This window comes from Hemicordylus capensis, chromosome 4, assembly GCF_027244095.1.
Source record: "Hemicordylus capensis ecotype Gifberg chromosome 4, rHemCap1.1.pri, whole genome shotgun sequence".
Classification (NCBI taxonomy): Eukaryota; Metazoa; Chordata; class Lepidosauria; order Squamata; family Cordylidae; genus Hemicordylus; species Hemicordylus capensis.
This window is the reverse complement of record NC_069660.1, coordinates 159,155,612-159,166,801: the sequence shown is the minus strand read 5'-3', so window position 1 is coordinate 159,166,801 and position 11,190 is coordinate 159,155,612. Positions and strand designations below refer to the sequence as shown.

The 11,190-nt window shown below is 43.8% G+C and overlaps 1 protein-coding gene across 3 annotated transcripts in view; it reads right to left on the bottom strand.

The window, feature by feature from the left end:
• Nucleotides 1-654: 654 nt before the first annotated feature.
• ASTN1 (astrotactin 1) overlaps nucleotides 655-11,190 on the bottom strand; it is a 335,633-nt gene continuing 325,097 nt past the window's right edge. For all 3 annotated transcript variants that reach the window (XM_053243584.1, XM_053243583.1, XM_053243585.1), the window contains exon 23: nucleotides 655-10,916. In XM_053243584.1, coding sequence (XP_053099559.1) covers nucleotides 10,682-10,916 — 235 coding nt within the window. In that variant the 3' untranslated portion in view covers nucleotides 655-10,681. The remainder of the gene's footprint in view (nucleotides 10,917-11,190) is intronic.

The following is an 11,190-nucleotide window of genomic DNA, read 5'->3' as shown; positions in this document are numbered from 1 at the left end:
TCTAGCATCTTTACTATAGTTAGGGAGAAAAGGAGAAGCACAAGAAATGAAGTTGCTGCTATTCCGGAACTAGATTTTCAGCAATATAGACCAGTATCGAATGCGTGAATGCACTCTTAGGGTGCATTCCTATGTGCACTTGCCTGAGATTAAAGGCTATTCTATTGTATTCTGTAGCCATCTTAAAAGGCCAAAATCCCACCACTTGGTTGTTTTGCAATGAAGTATATGTGGGACTGAATACAACCACCATGCCCCCCTCAAATTGAGCAGGGAAATTTTGCCTAATTTCCCCAAAAGAGCTAACCATGCACAGCCCCAGGTGTGTTGCATAACTGTACATGCAAATTATGTTCAAGAGCGCGGTTTTCCTCTATTCTCTCTCAAAGAGAGGTCTGAACTCACTGATCCCCATTTTGTACCAGCCATGAATCTGAAGGGGTCTGAATTCAAAATGAATTGTGGCTTTTTGAACTGGGGACGTTTGTATTTCAAGTGAATCTGCCCCATTTGCGAGCCTTTACAAAAATAAGTGCAGAATTTGTTTGGCAAACAAGTGAGATGAGGGAATTGAGTTTAAAAAGCAAAGGAAGAAGCTACAGCCTAAACATCTCTTCCATCAGCAACAAGGGGAAAAAATGACATCAGCTGGTCTGCAAATATAAATTGCGTTGCAATTTCCCAACCCTACAAATTACTAACAGCATCATTTAATATTCAGTTAGATGGTCTTCTGGATTTTACAGAGTGTTACAATTATTACTTTGAAACCCTTTTAAAAAGAATAACAATCATAATACTGCTTCTCCTGACACTGCTGCCAGCCTGCTCATAACTGATCTACAGTTGCTTTAGAGTTTTTAAGAGAACACCAAGGAACGAGAACTGTAGTAAATAAAGTCATCAGAGAAAAATGAACTGTCCCAACCATCTGCATCTAGAATAACCTCACAAGTAAAATATAATCTTGTTAGTACAGCATATAGAATCTTGAAGAGGAAACAATAAGAATAAGAAAAAAGTTCAACTCCACTGTATTGTTTCATTCAAAAAAAACCAGTTAAAGAGTGGTCAGATTGTTGACAGGTGCAGTGGAGCTCAAACTATTTCTTTGTTTTCACAACACAATAGCTGTAAATACAGGAAACATAATTATTTGATAAATCATTGTTATGTGGTGAGCTGAAATCCTGCAAGATGCTGGTTCAGATATTAGTGTTTCAATGACCCTTGAAATCTTAGATTCCCAGTTTGTTTGGATGGTTCTTGCTTCAGCAAATACGCCAACATGGATACCACTCTCTTGCCATGTAGTGAGCATCCTCAATGGCTCAAGTTAAGCATGTGTGAACAAACCTTAATATGGCAGCACTGGCATCTGAGATTATTAAAGGAGAGGAGAGCTGGTCTTGTGGTAGCAAGCATGACTTGTCCCCTTAAGCTAAGCAGGGTCTGCCCTGGTTGCATATGAAAGGGAGACTAGAAGTGTGAGCACTGTAAGATATTCCCCTCAGGGGATGGAGCTGCTCTGGGAAGAGCAGAAGGTTCCAAGTTCCCTCCCTGGCATCTCCAACATAGGGCTGAGAGAGATTCCTGCCTGCAACTTGGAGAAGCCGCTGCCAGTCTGTGAAGACAATACTGAGCTTGATAGACCAATGGTCTGACTCAGTATATGGCAGCTTCCTGTGTTCCTGAGATGGTTCTCAGTTTGAAGAAGATGGTGTAAGACAGAGGCTTGGATCTGATCCCTCCTTATCCCCTTTCCCAACCAGCTGTTGGTGTTGAGGAAGCTCAAAGGATGAAGGTGGAGCAACAAAGAAAGAACATGGTAGAAAACTTGGGGAGGGAGCATCAGGGTCCTTGTGATTGTGTACTGGTGCGTACCCTCACCACTCTGAGACACTGCTAATGTGTGGGTCTGTTCTCCAAACTAGGGAGGTTAATAATTATATGATTGGTCTGCAGGAGGGGGGAGCAGGAGAGTTAGGAGCAGCATTGAGATAGAGAGATGGAGCAGTTGGGGAGGGGCTTCTGGGTGGGGAGAGGAGAAGCAAGAACAGCAAAGACCAAGGAAGGAGGAACTGACGTGGCAAAGGTTGTGACCCTTGATCATGAGATGATTTCAGTGTGCTGCTCTTAAGTTAGGGACATCAGCCATGCCTACTTGGAACCATTTGGAACATAGTAAAACACTACATTAAAAAACCCCAACATTTTACAATCTATGCTAACCAACTGAAGGAGGTAAAAAAATACAGAAGAATACGCTAGCTTGCTCTTTTTACATTACAAGGACATATTAAATGCTAATTAAACCTAAATGTTATAGGACTACTTCATGAGTGGCAACAGGCACAGGATATAGGGCCCTATTGTGATCCCACAACACTATAAAGTCAGCGTCTGTTGAAGAAGTTATAATGCTTTAACAATCCCGTGAATGGTACCAGCAAAATTAGTGACAACAAAAGCACAATACCACAATGGAATTATTCCAGCAATTCAAAATATGTTTGAATGCTGTATCATAGGGCAAGTATGTGTGTGTGCGCGCGGGGGGTGGGGGGGGGTTGTTGGTTCTGCATCTAGGAAACCCCAGACTTCTGTAACCAGGACTTTGGCACAGATTAAAGCACTCTGCTGGGTAACCAGACATGGCTTTTGTAGGGCGCAGGGACTTGGGCAGTGGGCATGCAATAGGAGTAGCACTGGCAAAATAACAGGGCTGGAAGAAGGAAGGAAGAAATCCTAGCGGTGTGGGAGAAGCAAGGGTTTGTTTTTTAAGAATGCTTGTGGTTGTGCATGAGCTGATGCGAGAAATTAGGGCTGCCATGTTTAGTCAACTAATTAATCAATTAAAAGCCACTGGGTTGCTTCCAAAGGTGTTTCGATCAATCTGGCAGCAGTAATTTATTTTTTAGTGGCTAACATGATACACAAGCCTAATGGTGATGGAAGGCAGTGGGGCGTTACTGCTGCTGCTGGCACAGAAAGAGTGATGCTGTTGGCTTTCCCCTTCGTAGCAAATGGGGGGAACTGTGGGAATGCTGCTTGCACATGACAGCAGCACCGCGATCACGGCTTGTGTGTTTGCAACAGTGGTGCAATGATGCCTTCCGTGGCCGTTAGGCTTGCATATCACGTTGGCGTATAGTTGTTTTTCGTACACGTGTTTACAAAGTGGCAGCAGCCGGCCTGAAGAGGCATTCTTCTCACACACAGAAAAGAAAGCCCCTGATGCAGCCTGCAACAAGTGCATGCATCATTTAAAAACAAAAGGTTGGAGCTCAACTAACGTGTGCAAACAGAGTGACATTTTTGCTTGTGGAAGGCGTGGGGAGGTTTTCTCCCCTCCATTGCTCTCAGTTCTCTAGAGCCAAACCAATTATGTCCCTCGCACCTTCAAAAGTAGTTTAGGCCTCAACTCACACCACTCATTGATTCAGGTATCTTGAATTGGTTGCTAGCTCTCCTAGAAATACTCTGTGGCCAACATACTGTATAACATTACATGCACCTTGCAGTGTAACATTCACACCGTCGCACAAGAGTGCTGCTGCACAAATTGCAAAAATGGTGCAAAGGCGCTCACACAATTGACAGCCATGGGGAACAACTGTGTGCAAGTCTTGTGCTTAGTGCAGCAGTGCTCTTGCCCAATTGCGTAAATGTCCCATTACAAGGTGCACATAATATTGCACCGTATGTCAGCCAGCACCATCAAGGACAGAGAGAAGTAACTTGTTTCTGTACCCAGAGCAGTCAGCAAAAGACACTGGCCGACATGATGCGTAGCATCCCAGCAATGGTGCAAACCATGCTGGGGCGTCTGCAGACATGTCTGCAGACATGAGCAGCGCTCACCCTGTTGAGAACAAGAGGTTGTGTGGTGGACTTACCCCACCAGACTTAAGGTTGTATTTTGATGCTGTTTGTTATACATGGTTAAAAGAATGGATAACATTAAGAAATTCTAGAATACTTGATCTGGAGGGATTTGACAGAAGGTTTGGATGGCACTCCTATTTGTGGTATGACAAAAGTAAAGTACATAAAGATTTTCTTAACCACTATGTAAGAAGGAGTTTAATAAGAGTTTGGGTAAAATATAAAAAATGGTTGGAACCTAAAACTCCGTTATGGTTATCCCCGATTGAAGCTTTAGTACGTAAAGAGGTAAATATGCGATCGCAATGGGGAACCTATAGGGATTTGTTATGTTTTCAAGAAAAGGACTGTAAGTTAAAAAGTTTAATTGAAGTACAAAATTTAGTTAGTAATTGGTTTCAGTACCATCAGTTAAATGAAGTTTATAAGAAGGATCTTAAAGTTGGATTTGAGGATCAGATGTTGACATTTGAGAAGGAGCTGTGTGAAAATGATGAAAAATTAGTTTCTAAAATGTATAAGCTCTTGCTTATGGAGGAGACAAGAGATGAAGTGGTTAAAACAACTATGGTAAAATGGGCTCACGATGTGGGGTATAATATAGAAATGGCAGCCTGGGAAAAATTATGGAAAACCAATTTAAAGTTCACTGGATGTTACGTTTTAAAAGAAAATTATTATAAAATGATGTATAGGTGGTATTTGACACCTAAAAAACTGGCATTAATGTATAAAAATGTTTCAAACAAATGCTGGAAATGTGGACACTCTGAAGGAACTTTTTTCATATGTGGTGGTCTTGTAGGAAGGCTAAGGCCTTTTGGGACATGATATATAATGAGTTAAAGAAATTTTTTAAAATGACATTTCCTAAGAAGCCAGAATCCTTCCTGCTGGGAATAACGCAAGGAGTGTTTTCTACAACCAACTTAACATTTTTTATGTATGCTACCACGGCGGCCAGAATAATATATGCGCAGAAATGGAAGAGTAATGAACTGCCCTCAAAAGAAGATTGGCTAATAAAAATTTTGGAATATGCGGAGATGGCAAAGCTTACAGTACTGATAAGAGACCAAAATTTGGAATGCTTTAAAGGAGATTGGAAACCATTCTTATTATACTTAAACAACTATTTTCCTAATACTGATTTTACAACAGGGTTTGAAATTTAGTAATATTAGCAGGTTGGGTAGATCAAAATTGAGTTTGTAAGGTTTAAGATATATGTTTTGAATTATTATTATAGCAAGGGTTAATTCTATAGTTCGTGATTCACGAGGAGGTGTGAGCGGGAAGTCAATATTTGTTTAATGTGATGTTAATGTTAAGATATTGTTAAAATCAATAAAAATGTAAAATATATTTAAAAAGAGAACAAGAGGTTGTGCAAGCAGAGCTACAACAGTGCTGAATCACTGTTGCTTGCGCAACCGCTCATTCTCAACAGGGTCAGGGCTGCCTTCTGAGTCTGCAGCAACCCCGGCATAGCTCACACTATTGTTGGGATGCGACGCATCATGTTGGCCTCTGTGCATTTGTATGTGTGTGAGTAGGGTGGGGTTGTTCTATCATTACTGGCCATTCTGATGTCAGAAGTCCCTGCCGGACGTGGCTTTCTCCCACAACTTTTTGCCTATGCTTGAGACTTGTCTCTGCTAGAAATCTGACATGGTCTGGACAGAATGGCCTCTGCCATCTGGAATGTAGCTTTTAGACTGCAAGCACTTGGACAAGATGGCAGCCACACTTTTCTTGCCGAGACAAATTAAGGAGTATATGGTCATTCAGGAGGAAGTCTCTCTTGAGGGATAAGAGTCTGCTGGTGACATCTAGCACTTAGTCTCATACCATCTCTTGAACATGAGGTAGGCACCATTACTTTTTTTGTCCCCATTGGACCATTACCCTTTGAGGAAAAGAGAAGCATACAGCAGCTTTCGCCCGCCCCGCCATCCGCCCCAGAGTCTTCCTCCTCTTGGCTGGAATGTCTACAAGCTCCTTCCCATCAGTGGCTCCCATGCTGCACAAGGCAACGTGAGCAGTTGGAGCACTGCTCACGCTGCTGCATCTGCGTAGACATCATCCATGGTGTTGCGCAACCTGGCAGTTCCTCTCAGCTGGAAAGTTGCACAAATGCAGTTGCAACATCACGCAATTGTGTCTGCACAACTTTACAACTGAGTATGACATCTCCGTTACAGAACACCGCTGGTGGTGTTTACACAGATGCAGCAGTGCAGGTGATGCTCCAAATGCCCGTGTTGTCCAGCGCTGCACTTGAGCCACAATTTTAGTTAGAGAAAGCGAGTACTGATGGCATCTGGCACGCTCTGCTCACTTCACATGAGGACTTTGACACAAAGCAGAGGTCTATTGATGGTTATTATTAGCTAGGACAACTAAATGGAACCTCCATGCTTAGAAGCAAGGCTCTGCTTTATGTCCTGATATGCTCTCAAATCAAGGGAATATGGTGCTGGGCAAGGGCAGACCATAGAGTTATTCCTTAGGAGTACTTACATTGCTGACCAATTCACTAGCCCCATAACACTTGAGTGACAAATTAGATGTTAAGTCTGTGTTGAAGTCTTCCAATAGCCTTTAAAAAACAACAACAAAACTTAAATGCAGTTGTGGGAGGCTACAGCTGGAAGCAGAGGAACAGAAGGTAGGGCAGTGGGAGGAAAGACTGCTTTGCCATTTCCCCTCTAACTGTTTTTCTGCTCAAGAATATCCCACTCACCCACAGGGTGGGGTTTAGATCTACATGTTTTCTAATAAGCACTCTGAAAATGCACCCCTTTCTCACAATTTGACTTGGAATGTATTCAAGGGTGGACCTTGCTGAATCTTGCAAGCCTGCACACACAAAATCTTAAACACTGCCCTTTGTGCTAGGCAAACATTGTTACATAACTTGCCAGGGCATTGCAATGGCAGCACACGGATCCAATTAACTTCCTTCTGTGCCAAAATGTTTGAAGGGAAATCAATAGATTCTAAATCGGGGATGGGGGAGGGAACATTTCATCATGAGGTCTTCATAGCTGAAGTCCTCTCCCAACTCACACTAGATGAAAAGCTGTCAGCTGACAGGCAAGAGGCCGCTAAGCACAGCTTAGATCCGTGCACATTCAGCTGGAGCTCTCGGTTCTTTCTAATTTTCATGTCAACACCAGCAGATCAGAAGCCAAGATGAGCCACAACTGAACTGAGTTTCTCCTAATCTTATTGGTTCTAGAGACGTTGCTGGAGTTCATTATCACTTGGTTTGGAACACACGTTTCTTTAGCTCATAAAGCTTGGCTGCATTTTGAACCGAGTCCCCTGGGAAGGTCTTCTCTGGCTCAAAATGAGCTGGCTTGGACAAGGTGTCCAACTGCCCATGCTCACTACACAATTAGGGATGTGATCATGGACATCCTGCTCCCTCTCCCTGCATAGCATTCCACTTTTTATAATTGTGTAGTGGGGACATTCTGTTTGAACTGCCCCTCATATGAAATATAAATATTACTTTAAGAAGTAAAATGAGTATATGATTATGCAATTTTGAAAAGTGGGATAGTGCACTGATAGGTGAAGTAGGATGTGTGTGTGGATGTCCCTGATCATGTGGTGGGTGTGGCCAGTCAGACATATCCAAGCGATTCCATTAATCAAGCTTCTGAATATGCACAGGTCAGCAAGAGGGTCTGAGACATGTTGTTTTCCAAGGTGCTTCAGCAAAAATATCAGGCATACAGGAAACTGAATAGTTCAGAACTCTTCGCATCTGGTACATTTGTATGTTCAGCACTGTCACAATTGCAAGGAATCCTGGTACATGTAGTTTCTAGAACAGCCAATATTCCTATTGAGCACTCGGGTGCCCTGGAAAACTACATATCCCAGAGTCCCTGGGATGCTGCCATTTCAGCATTCCAGATGCCAGGGAGCAATTATCGCTTCACAGAATGGCCTCTTGTTATTGCTGCCAGAGCCACCACCAGATATGCTTTGGGTGAAGGGGAAGACTCAGAAACTTACGAGTGAGTTATCTGGGGCCTAATGGCAGTGGGAACATTTGAGCTCCATTGCACTTCTAATTAAGGCTGTGCATCAGATGTTCTAATGCCAATGGATTTGTAGTAATTTCTGGTGCTGTGGTGGGATGGGCACTCCCTCCTCAGCCTTCCCCGTGCATCTTCTGTTTCCAGCACCGTGGGTGGAGGGCTTTATACCAGTTCTGGTGGTGCCTGATACTTGGGGGAAGAAGTGAATGGAAGCTGGGAGAAGACAAAAAGGATGCTGGGAAAGGTAGTGCTTTCCAGCACTTTCATGGGGAAAGTGAATAGCAAATTGGACAAAGGTTTACTGGTATATCCTTGGACAAACTATGTTCCCATTAGGCTTGCTTTTCCAGCTGCAAAATGGGAATAATCTCAACCTTTATCTCATTATTCTAAGCCTGCATCACAATAAGTAAATGTTGCAACAGATCCTGAATCTTGGGGAAAGTACTTTTCAGAGAAAACACTTTCTTCAGGCCATGCATAAGTAGCTTGGCATTTACTGCCACCAGATGTGGCAATGGGCACAAAATCAGATGGCTTCAAAAGAGAATTAGACAAATTCACAGAGAATGGGTTTGTCAGCAGCTGACAGCCATGATAACCAAATGGAACCTCCATGTCCAGAGACAGCCCATTCTCCAAATAAAGGCGGGGGAACTGCAGGCTTCATGCCCTGTTTGGTGGCTCCCTGGAGGCATCTGGTTGGCCATTGCTGTAAAATGGATTTTGGACTAGGTGAGACTTCAGTCTAATCCAGCAGGGCTTTTCATTTGGTCTTCTGGAATACAAGGGGCTACAGCTGTAAACTAAAATCTATTTCAGAAAGGGTCATGCAGAGCCCATGTATTTCCATTGGCCCTGAAGATCTATCACTCTGCAACAACAGCAAAGTGGATTCCTTTGAGCAACCTCAATAAATATCAAATGTCACTACAGTGTTGGCCATGGGGTAGGATTGGAGACACCCCACGTCATTCAAGATGTGGCTCTGCAGTCTTTAGAGTGGGAAGTGAGCCTCTGACATTGAAATAACTCCCCTTGATAAGAGGCAATATTCACATGTTAAAGGCTCTGGCATTCAGGAACCAACACTCCATGGATGCAGCACACATGACTTTTTGTCCTGCACCCAAACTCTCTCCCTTGCAAACACGGCATGAAAGGAAGGTCAAGGAAGTCACAGAATGGCTATTTCTATCTATTGCGCCTGGGGAGAGAAAATCTGAGCATTGAAAGATACTAGGTAAATTTGGGGGGGGGGGAATAAGGATCTCTTACTTGACAAGGTGAAGTCACAATTTGCTAAAGATCCAATGTGCTTTGTGCCAGCCAAGTTTTAGCCACGAGCAACATGTCTGGCCCTGTATGGAGATGCCTGTCCCCACCTGTATTGAAAGACAAGGCATCTGGTCACAGGAACAGAGTCTGGATAACAAGTGAAATGCCAGTCTGGATGCATATCCAGAAGCAAAGCCACATCTGTATGGGCTGTATGTGCAGAAACTTACTTCCATACACAGATCTTGCTTGCTGAGCACTGGGACATCTTAGTATAGGCCAGGAAGGGGTTTCCAGTAGCAAATGAGGACCTTCTCACACTTCAGAGTGTTTTTTTTTCAGGCCATGAACTCTTATCACAATTTACCTGCCTTGATACACTGATCTCTATGCACCCTTAGTCCTCCTTCCCATCAGTTACTCCATTGCTTATAATGAAGCGCCACCTGCTGGCACAGGCTGGATGGCAGACAGTGTCTTGAACTAATTAGTCCAACCTCTGCTTTCAGGCTTCTATCTAATAAAACTTGGGAAATTTATTCTACTTGTGTCTCCTGATGTCAGAATTCAGTTAACTTACATACAGGAGGTTCTGGTTCTGGTTGTGTTCAGCACTCTGCAGCATTTGAGGCTGTATAGGCTATATTGTGTTTCCTGCCATTAGGCTGTGCAGTGTTGCAATCTCTGGTCAGCTCTTGATGCATCCCAAAGACATCTATTCAAGTCACAGGCATGGAAGCAGCTTGTGGGGTCACAGAGAGAGATGCACCAGGGACATCCTACAAAGGCTTGCTGTTGTGGCATGGGAAGGAGGTGGGCGCTATGTGAAGACACAGGAGGAGCTGATACCATATGGAAGCACAAGTCTTTCTCCACTAGAATTAGGATTTGGATCCAACTCATGCCAAGTATTTATCTTCCTGTTGAACCTGCCTCTGTTCTTTTTTGTCCTGCTGCTGCTGGTTTTTTTTTTAGTTCCATAAAAAGACTACCCCCTTTTGTTGGCCAAGGCTAGTCTGGTGGTTTTTTGTTTTGTTTTTTAAATTTCTACAGCGTATGTAGGGAAAACAGGTTACTACTCTTGTAGCCCAGTGTGTAGGAAGGTTATTCCCCGCTACACACACATATGCACATGTACTAATGCCTCCCCACACCAAGCGGAATAACTTCTTGGCAAAATTAGAAGAGTCAACTGCTCTTGCCTCACTCCACACAAAACAATGAAGAATACCCTCTGGGTCCCACAAAGCTTGCAAATGTGGGAAGGCTAATGGCCATGTCAGCCTAGGTTAGCCAATGCAAAGAACCCAATCTTCTCTCCTTGACTGAAAATTGTCTTTAGAGATCTCTCTGATGCCCTGAAGTTCCATGTACAAAACCCACCCAACCTGCACCTATAAACTCCCTATCTTCCCCTGACTCTGAGGAAGGCCGTTTTCTTCTCCTCTTGAGCCCTCTCAGTTGTCCTTGTCCCCATAGTCATTGTAGAGGACACTTAACATCTGCTCCTCGCACGTCTTCTTGAGGTCCCGGCTTAGCTCTGCCCAGCTGAATCCGTATGGCTTGATCTCGCTGTAGCGGCAGGCAAGGAATTTGAGTGATGTGCGCTGGAGGCCAATCTTGGGCTCCTGTAGGAGGCCATGGCACCAGGTGCTGAGGTCCCCGAGCTGGGAGAGGATCAGGCCAGCTTTTCTGCAGAGTGGGAAGAGACAGTGGGAGGGAGCAGGCAAGAAATTGGGCAAGATCAGAGAGATGGTGGGAGAGAAGTTAGAATAAGAAAGATGAAGATGAGACACTGAATGAGGAAAAACACACCTCTGTCAAGACGCCTGTCCAGACTAGTTTTGAAAGCTTTCAAGAAAGGAGATTCTATGACCAGCCCACTCCCCAGGCAAACTGTGCCATGGCTGGACCGTGATTATGACTGGTGCTATGATGACTGGCTGAGGAAAGTGAACTTAACCAT